The following is a 25,838-nucleotide window of genomic DNA, read 5'->3' on the forward strand; positions in this document are numbered from 1 at the left end:
GACAGAAAAATGGATAAAGAAGATGTGGTAATATATATATATATATGTATATAGATAGATAGATAGATTGATAATGGAATATTACTCAGCCATAAAAAAGAGTGAAATAATGCCATTTGCAGAAGCATGAATGGACATTTCACAGTTGAGGAAATATGAATGAGCCATACACATATGAAAATAGGCTCAATTTCATTACTAAAGAAAATACACTTTAGAACAATGAGATACCAATTCTCGCCCAACTGACTGGCAATTGTTTTCAAAAAAGACAATGTCAAGTGTTGGTGAGGACACAGAGCAACGTGAACTTTGGAATACAGTTTGGTTTTATCTAGTAAATTTGAAGATGCTCATATTGAACTATCAGCAATTGCACTCCCAAATATATGCCCTAGAGAAACTTGTCCATGAGAACCAGGAATCTTGTAAAAGTATGTTCATAAACAGCATTGTTTGCAATACAAAAAAACCTGACACACAGTACTGATGATAGTATTCTAGGACGGAATAAATACATCCTAATATATGCATACAGTGGAATACTATACAGAAGTGAAAATAAATGACAACAATATACACACACAGATGAATCCTAAGAACATATAATTGAGTGACAGAGGAAGTCACAGAAAAATAAATTCTGAATGACTCCATTTAGACAAAGCTTAAAAGCCTGTGAAAACTAAATAATATATTGTTTAGAGTATAAACATATATAGTAAAACTAAAAAGAAAAGCAAGAAATGATGAGCACAAAATTCAAGAGCGGTCCCTCTGAGAGTGAAGGAAAGGGATGAGGCCAGTGAGGCAGAGACGGAGTGTTGGTGAGGGTGTGGTGAGTGCTCCCATCCACTGCAGGCCAGAGTGTAAACAGCCCATCACTGTGCGCCTCGGGAGAGGAAGGGCAAGGAAGAAAAGAAGAACTGAGGATGCTGTACCAGAATCACTCTCCCACTTCACTTTTGCCTTGGGCTGAAGGTGCCAAAATCATAACATGGAAATTAGAACCATCTGTTGATGGGATAAGTTTGTGAACTGGACAGAATTTACCAACAGAAATTCAGAATAATGCACTTTAGAATCTGCTTCAAATTGAGGAAAAATATCAATAAAAAGTCTACTGTTTTGAGAGAGGAGAATAATGTCATTTCATCATTTTTTTTTTTTTTTCCGGTACGCAGGCCTCTCACTGTTGTGGCCTCTCCCGCTGCGGAGCACAGGCTCCGGACGCGCAGGCTCAGCGGCCATGGCTCACGGGCCCAGCCGCTCCGCGGCATGTGGGATCTTCCCGAACCGGGGCAGGAACCCGCGTCCCCTGCATCGGCAGGCGGACTCTCAACCACTGCGCCACCAGGGAAGCCCCTCATCATTATTTTTAACAATAAAAATATGGAAATAACTTAAGTGACCATTAACATAATACTGGTTAAATAAGATACATTCACACTATGGCAAATTATTATAATAGTTACAAAAAAAAGGAAAATTTAAAATGGATCACTGAAACAGAATAGAGTCGTAAAACAGGTACTGTTAAGTACAGGTTAAAGGGTCATTTCAAAACAGTACAGAAAAATGAACTGAGACAACTGGCTGCCCACTATCTAAAACCATTCAGAAAGACTTAAAATCCCAAAGGATTAAAGAACCAAAACAATTAAAATAAAATATGGGTAAATACATATTATGAACTTGGTGTAGGAAAAGCCTTCTTAAAAACACAAAAAACAAAAGCTCTGAAGGAAAAGAGTAATAAATGACTACACGAAATACAGAACTTCCATAAAGACACCAACAAAACAAAAAACTATAAAGAAAGTTTAGAGACAATTCACAGCCTGGAAGGTGATATTTGCAACATATGTAATAGAAAGGATTAGTAACATATATGTAAAAATGCTACAAAATCTATTTTTTTAAAGATTTTTTTTTGATGTGGACCATTTTTAAAGTCTTTATTGAATTTGTTACAATATTGCTTCTGTTTTATGTTTTGGTTTTTTGGCCGCGAGGCATGTGGGATCCCAGCTCCCCGACCAGGGATTGAACCTGCACCCTCTGCATTGGAAGGCGAAGTCTCAACCACTGGACTGCCAGGGAAGTCCCTACAAAATCAATTTATATTAACAACAACACACAATCCAAAAGAAAAATAGGTTAAGGATATAAGCAGGTACTCCTGCTTATCCAATAGAAGAGGAAATAGAAATATATAACTAATATGTGGAAATGTGCAGATTATACCTACTATGCAATGCAACCTTTATCCAAGTGATAAAAATGTAAGACTTGAAAAATATCAAGTGCTGGTGAGGGTGTGAGTGACTAGGTACTCTTATATACTGCAAGCCAGTGTAAATTGGTATTGATATTTTGAGGGCTAATTGGCACTATTAACTAAAATGAAAATGGGAATACATTATGACCCAGGGATTCCATTCCATTCCAGGAATTCGCCCTCAAGAAACACTCACATATGTGCAGGAAGCTATTGACTGAAACATTATTTGTAATAGTGAAAAATATAAAACACCAAAATATCTATCAGCATGGAAATAAACTATAAAATCCAGGCAATGCAAGAGTTTAAGAAACACATAGTAAATCTCTAAATACTGACATACACTGAAGGATTGACAAGTGATACTGCTTAGAAAAAGTTTCCAAAAAATACAGAGCAATGTTCTAAAACAAAATAAAGTCAATCTTACATACTTCTAAAGGTACATGTATGTATGTAAACACACAAAGAAAGGTCTAGAGAGTAACCAACCACGTGAAAACAACAGTTAACTCTGGACAGGGGAGTGTGTTGGGGTAAGGGACAGTCAAGAGGGATTTTAGTTCTATCTACAGAGTTTGGATTTTAAAAGTCAGAATATATTCACTTATTTACATAATTTTAAAATAAATAAAACTTATTAAATCATTATGATACAAAACTATAAATTCTATTTTTGGGGTATGGGCAAAGTCCTGTAGAAACACATTGAAAGGGGAAACTAGTTTAGTGTGCAGAAAGATTTTATAGCAATAGTGACATTTGAGCTGGGCCTTGCTGTTTGAATAGGATTTTGTTAAACATTCATTATTTGATGGAGAATTGTGGCAGACTGTATATTCCAAAGATGACCGTGCTAATACACATCCCATCCCATATGCTTTTCTTTCAATATGCCATTGACAGTTGTCCATGGAGGGGTAGGCATCTACGTACCCTCCCTTTGAACTTTGGCAAGTCTTTCCTATTGCCTTGATAAACTGAATGGGGAGGAAGTTCACAGCATGACTTTGAGATTATTCAGCTCCTGCCTGGTCCTTTCTTTCACAGGATGGTCAACCTTGGAACCCAGCCACCATGCTATGAGGAAGCCCAAACTAACCCACGTGGAGAGACTACATAAAGAGGTTCATGTGGAGAGAAACTGAGGGCCCAGCTGACATAGCAAAGCATCAACTACCAGACACATAAGTGAATGAGGCTTCAGATGATTCCTGTCCCCAGCATATGTGTTCTCGGGCTGAAGCCCAGACATAACATCACACAACAGAGACAAGTCATCCCCACTGTGCCCTGTCCTAATTCTTGACCCAGAGAATCCATGAGCGGAATAAATGGTTATTTTGTGCCATAAAAGTTTTAGAGCAATGTGTTACACAGCTGAAGTAACTGGAACAAAGACATTCTAAAGAGAAAGTAATAGAATGTCATAAAGTATTGTGAATACTGGCAGTATTGGGTAATGAGGCCAAAAAAGGCAGGCTGGGACCAGACTATGAAAAGTCTTATATGACAGTAAAAAAAAATTAGACTTATGGGCAGTGGAGAATTGTTGAAAGTTTTTAAGCTGGAAAATGAAATGCTAAGATCTACATTTGCAAGATATCTCTGAGATCAGTGTGAAGGAAAGACTGGAAAAAAGAAAGACTCAAAAATAGGAAAACCTCCTCCAATTAAGATGAGTCCTAAACAAGTAAAATGGTGGAATCATCCCTCAAGTGACATGTTTTGTGACTTTCTTCCTCTTAAGGGTTGCCTCTGATGCTCATTTATACTCAAATTCACCTGTATTAAAATGCTGGCAGAGGGCTTCCCTGGTGGCGCAGTGGTTGAGAGTCCGCCTGCTGATGCAGGAGACACGGGTTCGTGCCCCGGTCCGGGAGGACCCCACATGCCGCGGAGCAGCTGGGCCTGTGAGCCATGGCCGCTGAGCCTGCGCGTCCGGAGCCTGTATCCGCAACGGGAGAAGCCACAATAGTGAGAGGCCCACGTACCGCAAAAAAAAAAAAAAAATGCTGGCAGAGAGAAACAGGTAACACAAAAACCTGCACAAGGATATGTACAGCAGCTTTATTTATAATTGCCAAAACTTGGACACAACCAAGATGCTCTTCAGTAGGTGAATAGATAAATACTCTAGTATATCTTATTCAGCACTAAAAAGAAATGAGCTATTAAGCCATGAAAAGACAAGGAGGTACCTTAAATGCACATTACTAAGTGAAAGAAGCCAATCTGAAAAGGTTACATACTGCATGATTCTAACTATATGACTTTCTGGAAAAGGCAAAACTATGAAGACAGTTAAAATATCAGTGGTTTCCAGGGGTTAGAGGGGAGGGAGGAATGAATAGGCAGAACACAGAGGATTTTTAGGGCAGAGGAATACTCTGTACAATACTATAATGGTAGATACATGTCTTATATATTTGTCAAAACCCATAAAATGTACACCACTGAGAATGAACCACAATGAAAAGTATGGTCTTCGGGTGATTAAAAAAAGTGTTAAAGTAGGTTCACTGATTGCAGCAAACGTACCACTCTGGTGCGGGATGCTGATAGTGGGGAAGCTGTGCTCGTCTGGGGACAAGGGTTATATGGGGAAATCTTGGTACCTTCCTTCAATTTTGCTGTGAACCTAAAACTGCTCTAAAAAATATAGTCTGTTCAAAAATATTAGGGGGTGGAAATGTTAGGAGATATCAAAATACAAAAACATTTTCCTTACTGTTCTTCTTTCAAACTTCTGGATCTGGATCAGTTTACATAAAGTGTATTCTAAGAATACAAAGCAAGCTGTCTAAAAAATTGTAACCACTTATAGCCAATTATTCATGTGAATAATGCCAACCTTGTACTACAGATATCACCATAACCCACAATTTCTTGTTTTTGGGTCTATTAAAATATCCTCATCATTCTCACAACTGGCTTTATAAGAAAACTATATACATATGAACTTGTAATATAAACCTATACTAATAAACTTCAGTTTTAATATTTTGGATATCAGGTTGCTATATAAGGGGAAAATTGAGGTGCATGGTCCAAAGATGAGGGAGAAGATGTAACTCAGAATGTAAGGAGCCAACTCTGTGAAAAGGAAAAGGATGCCTGGCTGGATATAAAAGCAAAGATATACAAGGGAATAAAAGCTACTGAGAACGTTTTGTTCTCATCTTGGCAGATCTTTCATCCTATTTTCTGAGAAAATCAAGAGGAAGAATGTATTGAAAACTGAGAGTTCATGGAGGATAGACGGGATGGAGTGGCTCGACAGTGGATCAGTCAGATCTTGAGCAGCAGCAGAGCCCAGTTGGAATTTGATAGTGTAATTTACTGGAGGCCAGTTTTGGATAAATTTATACTGTGCCATTCTCTAATGTTAATTACTCAAGAGATGATTAACCAACTTGTGGTATACCATGCATCATGCTTTTTCATATTTTCATCTAATGCTTGCTTCTGAAAAATATCATAATTTAAACTCTTCATCAAAGAGAAGATTAATACAAACAAGAGAAGGAAGTAAAATGAATTTTTCTGCTTTAAAAAAATTTATAAAAGATTTAAGGCTTGTAGTTAATAGTTTTTGAAATAAAACAATGAAAGAGAAAAAAACATTGAAACAAATGGTAAAATAAGGTTACAGGATCCTGTGTGGGTTGAATTTATCCATGCTAACCCTGTCCCTCATGACCAAAGTTAAATTAAAGCCACTGTGGCTATATATATATATATATATTTTTTTTTTTTTTTTGCGTTACGCGGGCCTCTCACTGTTGTGGCCTCTCCCGCTGCGGAGCACAGGCTCCAGACGTGCAGGCTCAGCGGCCATGGCTCACGGGCTCAGCCACTCCGCAGCATGTGGGATCCTCCCAGACCGGGGCACGAACCCGTGTCGCCTGCATCGGCAGGCGGACTCTCAACCACTGCGCCACCAGGGAAGCCCCACTGTGGCTATATTTAACAAAATAAAATCTGATGAAAAACAATTCCTGTCCAGTGTTTCTTATTCATGTTTCTGAGTAAAAATTTTATTCTTTACTTAATTTACCTGCATCCCAGAGGTTATAGACATCTGTTTGCCCTTCTGACGACCATGTAGTTGACGAGATAATGGAAGTAGGAACTGTTGGCAAAACTGGCTTTGGATCATCCTCATTAAATAACATAAGATCCTTCTGGAAAACAAGAGAGCACATGAAAGTAGAAAAAAAATTAATCCCACTGCTTCAATGTGCTACAACGAATGGACAATTTATGGAGATACAATGTGCCTCTATGTGCTAACATCATCATAAATACATTTTGACTGAAAGAACTTGCACGTAAGTTATCTACACGTGGGTGTCCACTTAGTGCTGGGTGGTATTCTGCCCTTAAGAATCTCCACTCCCCACCAAAAAAAGAATCCCCACTCCCTTTGCAGCAACGTGGACGGACCTAGAGAATATTATGCTTAGTGAAATCACTTATATATGGAATCTAAAAAATAATGCAAATGAACGTATATTCAAAACAGAAACAGACATATATATAGAAAACAAACTAGTGGTTACCAAAGGGGAGAGGCAAGGGGGAGGGGCAAATTAGGGGTATGGGATTAAGAGATACAAACTACCATGTATAAAATAGATAAACAACAAGGATATATTGTATAGGACAGGGAATTATAGTCATTATCTTGTAATAACTTTTAATGGAGTGTATCTGTAAAAATACTGAATCACTATGCTGAACACCTGAAATTAACATAATATTGTAAATCAACTATACTTCAATTAAAATAAATAAATAATTAAAAACTATACCTTCCAAGTATAAAAAAAGATTCTCACTCCTTGCTAAAGACACCTAGTGCAGACAAGCAATGATTTTGTTTGGGGCATTAACTTTCCCTACCACTCCTTGAGCATCCTTAGAACATACTATCTCAGAGGCGAATTATTCTGTTTTATTGGTAATAACAAAGCTATCTGTGTGTATCTTTTATCCATAGTTGAAATTTTCAACTTTTTATCATGGAGTAAAAAGTAGACAATAATCCAATCATGTAGGTTAAACAACAATCAACTCACAGCCAGTCTTGTTTTATTTGTATCTTTACCACTCATGTGTTTTATTTTGAAGCAAATTTTAGATATATCACTTATTTCAACATGTATCTCTAAACAATAAGAACTCTTTAACAATAATAATTATTTTACACCTGTAAACTTTACAATAATTCCTTAATGTCATCAATTATAAACTGTTCAGATTTTCAATTTAACATAAGTATCATAAATAGGTTTTTCTACAGCTAGTCTGGAAAAGGATCCAAACAAAGTCTACACAGTGGGATTGGCTGACCTGTCTTTCTTCCCCCATGAATGGGGGATAATTTTTTTTGCCGTATTTTATTGAGGTATAATTAACATATAGTAAAATGCAAAACCTTAAGTGTAAAGCTCAGTAACTTTTAGCATTATGTGTATATTTACATAACCACATTTCCTTGACTCCAGAAAGTTCCCTCAAGCTCCTTTCCAGTTGATACCATACCCCCACCACCAGTAAACAGTATTCTACCTTCTATCACCATCAATAAGTTTGCCTGTTTTTGAACTTCATATAAATGTAATCATACCCTATTTATTCTTTTGTATCTGATTCCCACTGCTTAACATAATATTTGTGAGATTCACCCATATTTTGTGTGTATCGGTGGTTTGTTTGTTTTTCTGTAAGAAGTATTCCATTGCATGAAAATATCTCAATTTGTTTATCCATTCTCCTGCATATGGACATTTGGGGTGTTTCCATATTTCAGCTATTGTGAATAAAGCTACTATGAATATTCTTGCACCAATCTTTTTGTGGACAAATGCACTCATTACTCCTGGATATTTACACAGGAGTAGGATGGCTAGGTCATAGGATACGTTTATTTTTTTTTTAATTTTTTTTTTTTTTTTGCAGTACGTGGACCTCTCACTGTTGTGGCCTCTCCTGCTGCGGAGCACAGGCTCCGGACGCGCAGGCTCAGTGGCCATGGCTCACGGGCCTAGCCGCTCCGCGGCATGTGGGATCTTCCCGGACCGGGGCACGAACCCGTGTCCCCTGCATCGGCAGGCGGACTCTCAACCACTGTGCCACCAGGGAAGCCCTATTTTTAACTTAATTAGAAACTGTCAAACCACTTTCCAAGTGATTTGCCACTTTTCATAATTCAGCTTTTATTCTGAAGTCATTGTAGATTCATATCCAGTTGTAAGAAATAATACAGAGAGATCCTGTGTATCCTTTATCCAGTCTCCCTTAAAGGCAACATCTTGCAAAATTATAGTATAATATCATATCTAGGATATTGACATTGATATGATCAAAATACAGAACATTTCTATCACCATAAGGCTCCTTCCTGACGCTTTTTTATTACCATGCTCTGCTCCCCACTACTAATTTATTCTTCATTTCTGTAATTTTGACATTTGAAGAATGTTACATAAATGGAATCATTCAGGATGTAACCTTTTGGGATTAGCTTTTTTCACCTGGCATAATTCCCGGAGATTTATCCAAGTTGTTGCATGTATCAGTACCTTGTTCCTTTTTTTTGGATGATTCTTTTTTTTTTTTTTTTTTTACATCTTTATTGGAGTATAATTGCTTTACAATGGTGTGTTAGTTTCTGCTTTATAACAAAGTGAATCAGTTATACATATACATATGTTCCCATATCTCTTCCCTCTTGTGTCTCCCTCCCTCCCACCCTCCCTATCCCACCCCTCTAGGTGGTCACAAAGCACCGAGCTTGTTCCTTTTTATTGTCAAGTAGTATCCATGGTATAGATGTATCACAGTTTGTTTAACCTGTTATAGGCCATCTAGATTGTTTCCAGAATTGTGCTATAATAAAGCTGCTGTGAACACAGTGTACAGTGTATGAAAGTAAGTTTTCATATCTCTGAGATAAATGCCTAACAGTGAAACTGCTGGGTCTTATGGTAGCTACATATTTAGTTTTATAAGAAACTGTCAAACTGTTTTCCAGAGTAGCTGTACAATTTTACATTCCCACCAGTGATATATGAGTGATCCAGTATCTCTGCATGATCACCAGCATTTGGTATTGTCACTGTTTTTTATTTTAGCTATTTTGATATTTCATATTTCAAAATTATATATTCCTAAAGGCTAATGATGTTGACCTTTCCATCTGTTTATCTGTTACCTGTATTTGCTGAAATGACTGTTTATGTCATTTGCCCATTTCCTAATTGGATTGTTTGGTTTTTAACTGTTGGGTCTTGAGACTTCTTTATATACTCCAGATATTAGTTCTTTGCTGGTTATGTGGTTTGCAAATGTTTTCTCCCAGTTTGTGGTTTGCCTTTACATCCTCTTAACAGGGTCTTTCACAGAGCAAAAGTTTTCAAATTGTGATGAGGTCTGACATCATTTTTGTTTTCTTTTATGGATCGTGCTTTTGGCCAGCCCTAGACCCCAAGACTTTTCTCAAATATTTTTCTTAAAGTTTTATAGCTTTTCATTTTCCATTTAAATCTGTGATCCATTTGGAGTGAATTTCTGTATAAGGTTTAAGTTAAGGTTCATGGTTTTGCCTATGAATGTCCAGCTGCTCCAATATCATTTGATGAAAAAGTTATCCTTCTCCTTTGAATTTCTTTTGCACTTTGTCAAAAATCAGTTGGCTATATTTGTGTGGGTCTATTTCTTGGTTCTCCATTCTGTTTCACTGACCTAAGTGTCTATCAATACCACACTCCCTTGATTACAGTAGCTATGCAGTAGGCTTTAATATCAGGCAGAGTGATTACTCTCACTTTATTCTTTTTTTTTTTTTTTTTTTTTTTTTTTTTGTGGTACGAGGGCCTCTCAGTGTTGTGGCCTCTCCTGTTGCGGAGCACAGGCTCCAGACGCGCAGGCTCAGCAGCCATGGCTCACGGGCCTTGCCGCTCCATGGCATGTGGGATCTTCCCGGACTGGGGCACGAACCCGCGTCCCCTGCATTGGCAGGCGGACTCTCAACCACTGCGCCACCAGGGAAGCCCCTTTTTTTTTTTTTTTCAAGATGGTTTAAGCTACTCTAGGGCCTGTGCCTTTACATATAAATTTTATTTAGTTATTTATTTTTAAAAATCTTTTGGCCATGCTGTGCAGCATGTGGGATCTTTGTTCCCAACCAGGGATCAAACCCATGCCCCCTGCATTGGAAGCACAGAGTCTTAACCACTGGACCACCAGGGAAGTCCCTCCATATAAATTTTCGATTAAGCTTATTATCTATGTCTACAAAAACTTTGCTGAAATTTTAATAGGAAGTGCATCAAACCTATAGAGTAATTAAGGGCAGTTTTACTATGATATCTTTACTACGTGGAGTCTTCCAATCCATGAACATGGTAGGTGTTTAATTGGGTGGTTTTAATTTCTTTCATCAGTATTTTATAATTTTCAGTATACTGATCCTGTACAGGTTTTGTTATAATTATATCTAAGGATTTCATTCCAGGGAAGTGATTATAAATGGCATATGCCTTAATTTCAGTTACCACATGTTCACTGTTAGTATATAAAAATGCAATTGATTTATGTATGTTGATCTTATATCCTACAACCTTGTTGAATTCACTACTGGTTCTATGAGGTTTGTTGTATCATTTCCTTGAGATTTTCTATGCAAACAATCATGTCACCTGTAAATAAGGACAATTTTATTTCTTCCTTTAAATTTTGCATGCTTTTCCTTTCTTTTTCTTCCCTTATTACAGTGGCTAGAACTTCCTATACTATGTTGAATAAGAGTCCTTGCCTTGTTCCTTATCTTAGAGGGAAAGCATTCACCCTTATTTATGATGCCAGTGTAACCAAAAGTGGGGTCCGGCTGCTGCTCAAAAGCCAATAAAGAGGCCATACTGGTGGAAAGGAAAGTTTGCTTTATTTCAGATGTCAAAAACTGGGGAGGGGAGGGCGGATGTCTGTCCAAAGGCTGACTGCCCCCCACTGACAATCAGTGAGCACGAGCTTTTATAGGCTTAGGGAGGGGGGTACATGCAGAAACAGCACAGTCAACTCTGACAGTCATCTTGAAATTGGTCATTGGTGGTCTGATCAGCGTCATCTTGGTTGTTTTAAGTACAGTTAATCTTCAGTTCTAGGATCAGTTTGTTCCCATTTCCTTGGGGCCAATTCTCGGAGTTGTACCAGCTTATGTCATGGCTACAGTCTGGTCATCATGTAGTTAACCTCTTCCACCTGGTGGGGGTTTCAGTACCTATAAGACACCTCACAGGATATGGCTCAGAATATTATCTCTAGCCCTTGAGAAGGAGCTAAAGGTCCTTGACTATGTTCGATGACTAAACTATTATTATTTGGTCTTCTTTGACTGTTTTCCTTTGTTTCTGCATTTTCTCACTTCTCTGATTAAACTTATTCTTTGGCTAAAGCTTTTCCACAGACAAAAGGCAGGCTGAGGACATGGGGGGCATAGACCATAGGGTCCTGTTCCATTATACTAGCTGTAGGTTTTGTATAGATGATCTTTATCAATTTAAGGAAATTCCCTTCTATTTATAATTTGCCAGGAGTTTTTATCTTAAATGGGTGTTGAATTATGTCAAACGCTTTTCTGCATCACTTGACATAATCCTATGATTTTTTCTTGTTTAATCTGTAGATATGATGAACTACATTGACTGATTTTCAAATGTTGAACCAGCCTTCCATACCTAGATCAAATCCCACTTGGTCATGGTATATAATTCTTTTTATACATTGTTGGATTCAACTGGATAAGTCTTTTTGAGGATTTCTGTATAATTTCATGAGAGATAATAGTCTGTATTTTCTTTTTTCATATTGTTGGTTTTTTAAATTATTTATTTATTTATTTATTTATGGCTGTGTTGGGTCTTCGTTTCTGTGCGAGGGCTTTCTCTAGTTGTGGCAAGCAGAGGCCACTCTTCATCGCGGTGCGCGGGCCTCTCACTATTGCTGCCTCTCTTGTTGCAGAGCACAAGCTCCAGACGTGCAGGCTCAGTAGTTGTGGCTCACGGGCCTAGCTGCTCTGCGGCATGTGGGCTCTTCCCAGACCAGGGCTCGAACCTGTGTCCCCTGCATTGGCAGGCAGATTCTCAATCACTACGTCACCAGGGAAGCCCCTCATATTGTTTTTGTCTGGTGTTGGTATCAGGGTAATACTCGCCTCATAAAATGAATTAGGAAGGGTTCCCTCCTATTTTCTGGAAGACACTGTGTAAAACTCATGCTAATCCTTCTTTAACGGTTTGGTAGGGAATTCCCTGGCAGTCCAGTGGTTAGGACTCTGAGCTTCCACTGCAGGGGGCATGGGTTCAATCCCTGGTCAGGGAACTAAGATCCCACAAGCCTCACAGTGTGACCAAAAAAAAAAAAAAAAGTTTGGTATAATTCTCCAGTAAAACCATCTGGGTCCAGAGATTTTTTTTTCAGGACACTTATAAATTCAATTTTTGTAACAGCTGCAGGTTGTGGTTCATCTTGTTTGAGTTTTAGTAGTTTGTACTTTCTTAGAAATTGTTCTATTTCTTCTAAGTTGTCAATTTTATGAGCATAAAATTGGTAGTAATACTTTATTGTCCTTTTATGGCTACAAGAACTGCAGCGATATCCCATTCCATCCTGATATTGGTGATTTGGATCTTTTCTCTTTACCTTTGTCAGTGTTACTACAGGTTCATCAATTACATAGTTTTCAGAGAACTGGCTTTCTGTATCATTCATTTTCTCTGTTAACAGCTTACCTGTTCTCAATTTCATTGATTTCTGCTCTTTACTATTTCCTCTCTTCTGTTTCCTATAGGTTTATTTTGCTTTTCTTAGATTTTCTGAAGAAGGAACTTAGATTATTGATTTTAGACCTTTTCTCTCTTTTTTTAAAATTATATTCCTCTTTTCTAATTTAAGCATTTAGGGCTATAAACTTCCTTCTCACCTCTACTTTAGCAGTGTCTCATATATTTTGATATGTTGTGTTGTCTTCTCATTTAGCTCTATGTATTTTAAAATTTCCTCTGAGCTTCCTCTTTGACCTTTGGATAATTTAGAGGTTTTTCAATTACCAAAAAATTTTAAGGTAAAATTCACCCAATTCAATTCCGATCTACTGGGTTCCGGCAATCTCTTCTCGCTTACATCCCTATCTTCTTTCTCTGATATTCAGAATCCCAGGTGTCAAGGACACCAAAGATGAAGCAAATAAAGTACCACATGATTATTATTTGATTCACGCCACATTATACTCACATAATCTCAGATAAAAAGTACCAACATCTCAATAAAAATACCAACTGAATGAAAGGTAAATTTTATTTTACATTTTTAGGGATTATTTTCTTTAGTTCACTTTTGTCTTATAATTGTGCAAAATATTCCCAGGGTTCCAATGACAAATCTAAAAACAAGGTATAATCAAAGAAATATAGCTTCTATTTCCCCTCTCCACCTTATTCCTTCTGTCCCCTTATGAGCAACCTACCTTCCTTCCTTCTTGTCTTTTTTCTTTCTTTTTCTGTATTTCCTTCTTTTTTAATGTTATGCTTTATCTTTACATGTTACTTCTTTAATATAAACAAATGGAAAATCCAGAAATGGGGCCAAATATAAATAGGAATTTATTATGTGATTGAAGCCACAGTTCAAATCAATGGGGAAAAGACAGATTATTCAACAAATGATGTTGAGACAACTGATTATCATTTGTAAAAATAAAATTTTAAAAGTGGATCTCTAGGGACTTCCCTGGTGGCACAGTGGATAAGGCTACATGCTCCCAATGCAGGGGGCCTGGGTTTGATCCCTGGTCAGAGAACTAGATCCCACAGCCATGACACAACTAAGAGTTCACATGCCACACCTAAGGAGCCCACGTGCCGCAACTAAGACCCGGAGCAACCAAATGAATAATTTTTTTTTAAGTGGATCTCTAACACTCTCCATCTATCAAAACAAATTCTTGATAGATAGCATTTAAATACATTTTTAAAAATTAAAGCATAAAAAGACTGGGATAGTTTCTTACAAAAATAAACATACTATTACCACACAGCTCAGCAATTGGGCTCCTTGGTATATACCCAAAGGAGTTAAAAATTTATGTCCACACAAAAACCTACACATCATTGTTTATAGTAGCTTTATTCATAATTGCCAAAGGCTGGAAGCAAGCAAGATGTCCTTCAGTAGGTGAATGGATTAATAAACTGTGGTATATCGAAACAATGGCATATAATTCAGCACTAAAAAGAAATGAGCTATCAAGTCATGAAAAGACATGGAGGAATCTTAAATGCATACTACTAAGTAAAAGAAGTCAATCTGAAAAGACTTCACACTGTATAATTCCAAGTATATGACTTCCTGGAAAAGGTAATATTATGGAGAGTGTAAAAGAATAATTGGTTGCCAGGGGCTAGTGGGGAGGAAGGAGTGAATAGGTGGAACACAGAGGGTTTTTAGTGCAATGAAACTATTCTCTATATTATAATGGCAGATACATAACATTATACATTTGTCAAAATCTTTATACTATACAACACCAGGAGTGAACCCTAATGTAAACTATGGTCTTTGGGTGATATTGAAGTGTTAATTTAGGTTCACTGATGATAACAAATGTACCACTCTGATGAGGGATACTGATAGTGGGGTATGGGGTGGGGATGGGGGTATATAGGGAAATCTCTGTACCTTCCTCTCTATTTTGCTGAACCTAAAACTGATCTAAATAATAGTCTGTTAAAATAAAAAGCCAAGGTGACATTTTATAAAGTCTTACACTAGAGAAACTCTTTTTAGAAATGACTGAATATCAAGAAGCTGTTTTTAAAAAAGGCACATTTGACTACATTAAAATTAGATTTCTATAAGGCTGTGATATTGTGATCATAGTAAGAAATATATATTTGGTCTTTGTCCGTGGTTCCTGGCACAGAACTCCTAAAATGCTTATAATTTCATAAATGGTAAGAGTACTAGGAGCATCTTTTGTTCTAACATTTGGTCTTTGACCCTGGTTCCTGACACAGAGCTCTTAAGTCCCTTGGAATTTCCTGGGTGATAGGAGTGTCTTTTGTTCTAATGAGGTGACTCTTGGTGGGCTCCTGGACAGCTTCAAGACGGGGACTGGTCACAAGAAAGATCAAGCCATGATTAGAAACGTGAAACTTTCAGCCCCTAACCCTCACCCTCCAAGAAGGGAGAGGGGTTGGAGATTGAGTTAATGATCAATCATGCCTACATGATGAAGCATCCATAAAAAATCCCCAGACTACAGGGTACAAAGAACTTCTGGGTTGGTGAACACATCTACATGCCAGGAGGCTGGTACACCCCAACTCCACAGGCACAGAAGTTCCTGAACTCAAAACCATTTCGGATGCATTTTTGGATCTCACCCTATGTATTTCTTCATCTGGCTGTTCATCTGTGTCCTTTATCATATCCTTTATTATATAATAAACCAGTAAATGTAAACGTTTCCCTGAGCACTGTAAGCTGTTCTAGCAAATGATCGAAACTAAGGAAGGGGTCATTGGAACACCGATTTACAGTGGTCAGCCAGAAGTACAGGTGACAACCTGGGACTTGCAATTGGTATCTGAAACAGGCGGGGAGAGGGAAGTCTTGTGGACTGAGCCCTTAACCTGTGGGATCTGACACTGTCTCCAGGTAGACAGTGTCAAAAATAAATTAAATTGTAGGACACCCAGTTGGTGTCAGAAAATTGCTTGAGGTGTGGAAAACCCATATCTCTGGTGTTAGAAGTGAAATGTGGTAGCAGTATGACAGTAAAGAAGAAACACAGGAGGAATAATGTGTTTTTCCTTTACAAAGGCAAAAAAAAAAAAAAGCCCATAAATAAAGTGAAAAATCAAATGAAAAACTAAAAATGAATAGATAAAGGATGAGATAATAGGCTAAATATTTAACAAATAGCTCTAGAAACTGATAAAGAAAAAGGTGAGAAACCAAACGGAAAAATGAACAAAGGACACAAATAGAGTTAACAAATAAAAAGAAACCCAAATGCCCAATAAGCACATGAAAAGTAGTTCAATCTTATATATAATTAAGATAAAACAAATTAAAACAAAATTTTTCTACCTCAGACTGACAAAGAGGTAAAACTTTGATAATACTCAGTATTTGCAAAGATGAGGGGATACACATTTGGTGAATATAAATTGTACAACTTTTGGGAGGACAATTTGGCAGTACTTTTCAAAACTAAAGATAAACATGACCTTTCAGCAATTCCACTTCTGGGACAGCATCATAAAAACGTATGTATAAGGTTGTTTATTGCAACATTGCTTTTAAGAGATAAAAGCACAAAAAATCCCAAGATGATTACCAACAGGGATTGGTTAAATAAATTAAGATTCATTTATACATCAAGAATACAGCACAAGATAAATAAGTACTAGGGATGTAATGTATAACATGATAATTAACACTGCTGTATATTATATATGAAAGTTGTTAAGAAAGTAAATCCTAAGAATTCTCATCACAAGGAAAAACAATTTTTTCTTTTTCTTTTATTTTGTGTCTATGTGAAATGATGGATGTTTACTAAACTTAATTGTGGTAATCATTTCATAATGTAAAAAAAAAGAAAAGAAAAAAAATTCTTGGCAGCTATGCATTCTATTTGAAGTTGTGATAAGAACTAATTTTTATGTTTACTGCTGATAAAGAGATTTTTTTTAATGTCCATTTTTTGATGCTGCATTGGAAATCCCTTACAATTTTAAAGGAAAACCACATACCCTTGACATCTTGGCCTCTGTCTCTGCAAGTTCTCTACCTCCAGGCCTTAAAGCAGCAAGGGTAGTACCCTCACTGTCCAACAGAGTTTTCTTCAATACTAGAAATGTTCTAGTCTGCACCATCCAACATGGTAGCCTCCAGCCACATGTGACTGTTGAGCATTTGAAACGTGGCTAGTGTGCTTGAGAAACTAAAGTTTTCATTTCATCTTATTAATTTAAATTTAAATAGTCACATGTGTCTAGTAGCTACCTTAGGAAAGTTGTAATATTTGTGAACAGAAGGTTGATTATTGAGACTTCTATTAAGTGTGTGAGTTAGTCCCCTGTTCTTTCTCTCCTTGTGTTTAAATCTTTTTTGAAAAATTAATAATAATGGTGATAATGAAAAAAGAATACAGCACATCTATATGTACTAATATAGAAATATGTCCATAATATATAGTTTAGTGAAAAAAGCGTATTTTGGAACAATTTACATTGAATGATTGCATTTATTATAGAGAAAGATGAAGATATATTATTTAGTTAAAAGCATGTATATCTTGAATGAATGAGCAGTATATCTTGAATGAATCCATTTAGGTAAAAAATGTATGGACACAGAAAATCTCTCCCCCAAAATTCATAAAAAATTTTGTAATAATTGCCTCTGAGGAAGGGAACTGAAAGAGTATAGAGAAGTAAGAAGAAACTTTGTTTTTCACTCTTCACCCTTTTATATTGTTTAAACTTTTTTCAACAAGTACTTTCTAACTTAAAAAGAATAAAAGCCCAAACATGAAAATAAAGGACTTTTAAGCACAAAGCAATGATGCAGAAAAGAGGTAAAAGGATAGTGAATTAACATAATTAGAATAAGTATAATTTCCATTTCTCTAACAGCTTTGATGAGTTCAAATTTTTGCAAATATAATAAATGATATGCTAATAGATCCAAGGATAAAAACTGTTTACTCTTCACCTAACAAATAATAAACAGAGGCAGTAAGACGTAAACAGTTATCTTCTGTCACTAGCGATTTAGTAACGCACAACTACACTGAAGGCTTTGGTCAGACTTACTTTTGTGTGAACCAATTTATAGCATCCCTAACTGTTGCTATGGAAACAACTGAGACCAAAAAAATCATAACCTCATCGTTGAATCTCCTCAAGCAAGAAAAGAGCAAGGTCTTTTGAGCTGGTGAAAAGCTACAAATAGTCTTATTAATTAGCAAATTTAATAATAAAAATTCTGGACAGTACACAGAGAGAAAACTCATCCAAGTGTCATAAATTTAAAGGCTTTCCTTAGTTTTGACTGTATCAGAGGCAAGTACTATTCTGCTTTTGAAAGCCCTATTCTGTTAAGAATTTTATTTACTGCTTTTAGATCATGTTCACATTTGTAGAAAGAGAATAGTTAAAGAAGTTTCCATTTAAAGTTTTTAAAAGATTTTTTAAGCACTCCTCATTTTGCCTAAGCAATCAACGATATCATTTCTTTCTCATTCTGTATTAAAAACATGAGAATTTTAATGTAAATGCAGTACATTTGGCAACAACAATTAGATTTACTATTCAACTTGGTAGGTTTTGTCTTCTGCTACAAAAGCAGATTACTGAAGAGGACATATTAGATTGCATCAAATGTTCATGACAGTAATAACAGTAATGCTTGTCAGTAGGATGATGGAATAGTGTCCTGATATAGTAATGCTTTGAAAAAGGAAAATCTAGCTTTAAACTTCTTTTGAGATAAGGGTACCATTTTCTGCTCACAGATAGAAGATGTGAAATGATGTAAGTCAATTACGGAGGGTTCTTCTAAAGTAAGAAAAAACAATAATAATGGAATTTAAAGACTGATTAAAAAAAAAACCACTAGGTGATATTTTATGTCTTTGTTACCCTCTAAAGCATATAAGATTATTCAAGTCTATTCTCTTCTTTAAAAGCCATCAGGAGCAAATAAACTGATTACAGATTTTAAAATCATTTTGACTTAATGTCATACCTTTGAAAATAACCTATATATTTTCAATCTGTGGACTATTATGCAATTAAGCAACAGTGAAATTTTAATTTTATGTACTTTTCTGAGCTGCTAGAAAATCTTGTAAATCCAATACCTAGTTGGTTGGGGCAAAGGGCTGGGAACAGAAGGCCAAGAAATAATTTCAACCCTCCCTCATAGGAACTGTGGCAGAACACTAAACAAAGCATTCTGAGCAGGAGGCCAAACAAGCCTGTATCACAGGAAAAGAGGGGAAGGGAGCTAACACTGAGTGTCTACTCATTCATTCATTTCACTTTTCTTTAACAAGAATTTGGCAACTGAACATTCAATAATGAATAAGACTAGAAGGGTCTCTAAAGCGCCTGAAAAGGAGCTTTCCTTTTAGTAGGAGAAACACACATAAAACAGAAGAATGAATCAATGAGATAATTTCATACAGTCTTGAGTGGAACAGGTTTCTAGTCAAGATGGTTCTATGTGTTCATATTTCAGGGATATGTGTCCTCCAAACACATAGTAATGAAAGAGAAAATACAAAGGTGAGAATTAAAGGTACAGTCATGTTAAAAGACAAGATGAACATCTTCATGGATGAGAGCACAAACACAAAGCACATGATGGTAAGGAGGTTGAAGCTGTGGACCTTTGGGTCCAGAAAAAGGTAGAGAAAACCAGGAGCTCAATTCCACAGTGGTAAACACAGATTTACCACTGTGGTGTGCTAGTTTCTGTTAGTTTCTGACCATCCAAGATAGGAGTGCTGAATATGGGCTCACTGCTTGAAACTATGCCAGGCATTGAGCTTCACTACTTACAAAGGAAGCTGAAATAACCTGGCATCAGTCACAGCGCGGGACTATGGCTTCTGAAAGTAGTATACAAGCAGGTGAGAAGACACAAACTAAACTTCACTAGCAACTGAGCCACAGCATCCTGTGGTCTGGGGACCGGATCTGCAATATCTCTGACATGAGCAAAAGAAAGGAGCCCCAAGCTGCCCGGGTAGGTTCTAAATGTGCTACGTAGTCCCAGGCGTCAGGAGGAGGCAAATGAAAAACTGTTAGGCAGGAAAGGTTAAGGACACTCAGAGAAAAAGAAAGGTAAAAAACTTGAGCCACTCAAGGAGAGCTTACAAACCAGTTTTCCAAAACACAGAAAGAAAACTGAACCCACTCCTGACAGAATGAAACTAAGAAATCTAAAAAGCATACAAAACTAAGTATATTTAGTTCTCAAAAAGAAAATGGAAAGGATAGCATTAATTTAAAGAAATAAAAAAAACAAGAAGCCAAAACAGGCAGAGATGAAATAAGTACAAATGAATATCCTGTAAAAAAGCAACGCAATAGCTATCAAAATAAAACACTTAATGGGCAGGGAAAATTCTAGAGTGGACAGAGGTGAAAGGAGAAGAAAATGAACTGGAAGATGGTTCGATTAATTACCTAAAATACAGCATGGAGACATAATGAAACAAAAAACTACTTTTTTTTTAAAGTTTTTTTTTTTAACATCTTTATTGGAGTATAATTGCTTTACAATGGTGTGTTAGTTTCTGCTTTATAACAAAGTGAATCAGCTATACACATACATGTATCCCCATATCTCTTCCCTCTTGCGTCTCCCTCCCTCCCACCCTCCCTATCCCACCCCTCTAGGTGGTCACAAAGCACTGAGCTGATCTCCCTGTGCTATGTGGCAGCTTCCCACTAGCTATCAGTTTTACGTTTGGTAGTGTATATATGTCCATGCCACTCTCTCACTTTGCCCCAGCTTACCCTTCCCCCTCCCCATATCCTCGAGTCCATTCTCTAGTAGGTCTGCATCTTTATTCCTGTCCTGCCCCTAGGTTCTTCATGACCATTTTTCTTTTTTATTTTTTTTACAAAAATCTACTTTTAAAAGCAGTTGTTGGGGACAGACGGTTACTAGACTTAACACAGTGACTATTTCATAATGCATGCAAATGTCAAATCACTATGTAGTATAGCTGAAACTAACATAATATTGCACATTAACTATATTTCAATAAAAATTTTAATAAAATAAAGCAGTTGAAAGACATAGAAAATGAGAGATTAAGTGGCCCAATATATACCTAAAAGAAATTAAGCAGAAAAAAAATATCAAGGAAATAGAGAAAAATATATTATTTGAGGAGCTATATATGCCAGAATTAAAGATGTGTGTTCTTATGTGAAAGTACAAATAGGAGTAAGTAGGTGCATGTCTGGGAAGGTCAGAGGACACTGAAGAACAGAGCAGGTTCCAGTTCTGATTCAGTGGCCCCCTCCCTCAGGATCAAGCTTGGAGATACTATAAAGGGACGACATCAAAATGAGAAGAATTTTTTGTTCTAATTCTGTGAAAAATGCCATTGGTAATTTCATAAGGATTGCACTGAATCTGTAGATTGCTTTGGGTAGTATAGTCATTTTCACAATATTGATTTTTCCAATCCAAGAACATGGTATATCTCTCCATCTGTTTGTGTCATCTTTTATTTCTTTCATCAGTATCTTATAGTTTTCTGAGTATAGGTCTTTTGCTTCCTTAGGTAGGTTTATTCCTCGGTATATGGGAGGAAGATCTAAATAGACATTTCTCCAAAGAAGACATACAGATGGTTAAAAAGCACATGAAAAGATGCTCAACATCACTAATTATTAGAGAAATGCAAATCAAAACTACAATGAGGGGCTTCCCTGGTGGCGCAGTGGTTGAGAGTCCGCCTGCCGATGCAGGGGACACGGGTTTGTGCCCCGGTCTGGGAAGATCCCACATGCCGCGGAGCGGCTAGGCCCGTGAGCCATGGCCGCTGAGCCTGTGCGTCTGGAGCCTGTGCTCTGCAACGGAAGAGGCCACAACAGTGGGAGGCCCGTGTACCGCAAAAAAAAAAAAAAAAAAAAAAAAAAAAAAAACTACAATGAGGTATCACCTCACACTGGTCAGAATGACAATCATCAAAAATCTACAAACAATAAATGCTGGAGAGGGTGTGGAGAAAAGGGAACCCTCCTACGCTACAGTGTACTCCTACACTGGTACAGTAACCAGGGAGAACAGTATGGAGTGTCCTTAGAAAACTAAAACTAAAAACATATGATCCTGAAATCCCACTCCTGGGCATTTATCCAGAGAAAACCATAATTTGAAAAGATACACGTACCCCAATGTTCACTGCAGCACTACTTACAATAGCCAGGACATGGAAGCAACCTAAATGTCCATCAACAGCGGAATGGATAAAGAAGATGTCGTACATATATACAGTACAATGGAATATTACTCAGCCATAAAAAAGAACAAAATAATGCCATTTGCAGCAACATGGATGGACCTAAAGATTGTCATACTAAGTGACGTCAAACAGAGGAAGGCAAATATCATATGATATCGCTTATATGTGGAATCTAAAAAAAAGGCTACAAATGAACTTATCTACAAAACAGAAATAGAGTTACAGATGTAGAAAATAAACTTATGGTTAACTGGGGAGCAAGGGGGGAAGGGTAAATCGGAAGACTGGGATTGACACACACACACACATTACTATATATAAAATAGATAATGAATAAGGACCTACTGTATAGCACAGGGAGCTCTACTCAATACTCTGTAATGGCCTATATGGGAAAAGAATCTAAAAAAGAGTTGGATACATGTACATGTATAACAGATTCACTTTGCTGTACACCTGAAACTAATACAACATTGTAAATCAACTATAACCCAGTAAAAATTTTTTTTTTAATGAGAAGAAAACCATGAGGGGCCGCAGGGGAGATGGCGTGGCTATTCTGAACTGGTATGTTTGTGTGTGAGGGGGGTGAGGGTGTCTAGCTGGCTTTAGCCTGGGGCAGAAGGTGGCCTGTGTAATGGTTGAATAAAATAAGGAAGGAGTTGGTGGAATTACTGCCCACTCACTGCCTTGGAACCTGCCTGCGCACCTGCTGTGAGTCAGAGAGCTAAACTTGGGAGGGGGTGCTTCTGGCGAGTGCAGAAGCCCTGAGGAGGTAAGAACACTCAGTGGGGACTGACTAGGTAGGCTTGAGAAGAGGCTTCTTTACACTTCCTTTTCCAATCCCCCAGGGCAGGTGGTTTAAATTTAAGGAGTGTCTCCCTCTAAAGCTGCTTCTTCTTGGGGTGCTAAGGATAAAGATCTAATGTGAGGCATTGATCCTCAGAGTGAGGAATGATTAACTCTGGTATCCTTGGAGGGAGCGGGGAGGGGAGAGAGGTGCTCTCCACTGTAGAGTCCACTTCCCCTACATTCCACTTAAGCTGATAGGGCTGACACAGACTAAGGTCCGACCGCTAGCAATCCTAGACAGAGCAGCCATAACCCCGAGGGGTAACCAGTCATTTGGGGATCAAAACTATTAAAAAAACCCTGAATTACAGGTTTTTTCAGAAGCACAGATATTAGAAAAGATGGACCAAGAATTTAAAATAAACTTAATACACATACTAAAATAAATAAGGAAAGGGATAAGCAATATGAAACAGGAAAAAAACACAATGAAAAGAATGAAATAGAAATATTAAATATCAAATGTAAAAACAGAATGTTGAAATAGAGAACACAGATGGGATAAACAGTGGAATGAACATAGCTGAGAACAAATTATTAAACTGGAAGATCAGAAAGAGAATTACTAATATCCAGATAAGAAGAGCCCAGATAAGAAAGAGAGAAAATAAAAATAAAGTAAGAAATATTTGAACCAGAGATAACTGTCTCAGAATTAAATAAAGATGAAAGACCTCCCACTGGAAAGTCTCATTGGGTGACAAAGAAGAGAGAGAAGGAAAATCACACTTAAGCATATTAGAGTAAAATTTAAGTCTTTTCAACAATGGTGTTGAAACAATTGGATATCTGTAGGGAAAAGAAATTTTTTTTTTTAAACCTCAACCTATACTTCACATCTTATACAAAAATTAAATCAAAATAAATCACAGACCTAAATGTAAAGCATGAAACTATAAAGCTTTTAGGAGAAAATCTACACAACCTTGGGTTAGACAAAGAGTTCTTAGATATGACACCAAAAGCACGATCCACAAAATAAAAAATTGATAAACTGGACTTCACCAAAATTTAAAACTGTTGCTCTGTTAAGATACTGTTAAAAAGAAAAGACAAGCCACAGACTGGAAGAAAATATATGCAGGTCACCTCTCTGACAAAGGACTTGAATCCAGAATAAATGAAGAATTCTCAAAACTCAATGGTAAAAAACAACCTAATTAGAAAATGGGCAAAAAATATGAATATATATATTTAACCAAAGAGAAGTTATGATGGCACAAATAAGCACATAAAAAGATGTTCAATATCATTAGCCATTTGGGAAACACAAATTAAAACCACAATGAGATCTCACCAGAAACCTAGTAGAATAACTAAAATAAAAATAGTGGTAATACCAAAAGTGGGTGAGGATGCAGAGAAACTGGATCTCTCATACACTGCTGGTGGATGTAAGATGGTACAGCCACACTGGAAAACCGCTTGACAGTTTCTTAAAAAACTTAGTATGCACTTACCATGCAATCCAGCAAGCGCACTCTTGGACATTTATCCCAGATATATGAAAACTTCACATACAAAAACCTGTACACAGATGTTCACAGCAGCTTTATTCATAAACAGCCCCAAACTGGAAACACTCAACTATCCTTCAGTGGGTGAATGGTTGAATAAACTCTGGTACATCTATACTATGGGATGCTACTTAACAATAAAAAGGCATGAATTACTATTCATGCAACAACCTGAGTGGATCTCAAGAGCATTACGCTGAGTGAAAAAAAAAAAATTTATCTCAAAAAGTTACGTATAGTCTGAGTCCATTTACACAACATTCTAGAAACAACAAAACAATAGAGATGGAGAAAAGATTAGTGGTTGCCCATATATGGGGTTGGGAGGAGTGGGATGGGGTGAATAGCATGAAGAACTTCTTTTGTGGTGACAGAACAGTTCTGTATCTTGATTTTGGTGCTGGTTTATAGGAATCTATACTTAGGATGAAATTACATAGAACCCACACACATACACACACAATGCAGGGTAAAAAATGAATACGAATTGAAAATTTGAAAACTGAATAAGGTCTGTAGTCTAGTTAGCATAACATGCCAACGTTTATTTCCTGATTTTGATATTGTACTACAGCTATATAGAAGTCAACACAGGGGAAAGCTGGGTGAAGGGTACATGGGACTCTGTACTGTTTCTGCAACATCCTATAAGTCTATAATTATTTTGCAATAAAAACCTTTTTTAAATGCGTAGAGAAAGATGGACTGTTCAAAAAATTAAATATTGCTTATCCACAGGGGGACAAATAAGATAAGACCCCTATCTTACACTATATAGTAAAATTCTAGAGGGCATAAAATTTGAACATTGGAAGAAAAAGTAAGACACCTTTATTACATTAGGATTAAAAAAAAGAATTTCTTAAATAAGATTTTAAAAACCATGAACTATAAACGAAAACTTTAATTTAACCTTATTCTTATTTAAAATTCTGTATAACAGAAGACATCAAAAACAAAGTTAAAAGACAAGCACAGTTTCTTTTAGAACACACAAAGCTGGAAAAAGCAAGAAAACAAATTCTCCCATAGGGCCTCCAGAAAGGAATACAGCCCTGCAGACACCTTGATTCCGGGACAGTGAGACCTGGGTCAGACTTCTAACACATAGAACTCT

The 25,838-nt window shown here is 36.9% G+C and overlaps 1 protein-coding gene across 1 annotated transcript in view; it reads right to left on the reverse strand.

The window, feature by feature from the left end:
* The window catches only part of ENTHD1 (ENTH domain containing 1), a gene marked incomplete at both ends in the record, with an annotated part of 92,924 nt that overhangs the window by 39,526 nt on the left and 27,560 nt on the right, over positions 1 to 25,838 (reverse strand). The window contains 1 exon segment of the mRNA XM_079714370.1: positions 6,345 to 6,468. Coding sequence (XP_079570496.1) covers positions 6,345 to 6,468 — 124 coding nt within the window.

The sequence above is a fragment of the Hyperoodon ampullatus genome (genome assembly GCF_949752795.1).
Source record: "Hyperoodon ampullatus genome assembly, chromosome: 11".
NCBI lineage: Eukaryota > Metazoa > Chordata > Mammalia > Artiodactyla > Ziphiidae > Hyperoodon > Hyperoodon ampullatus.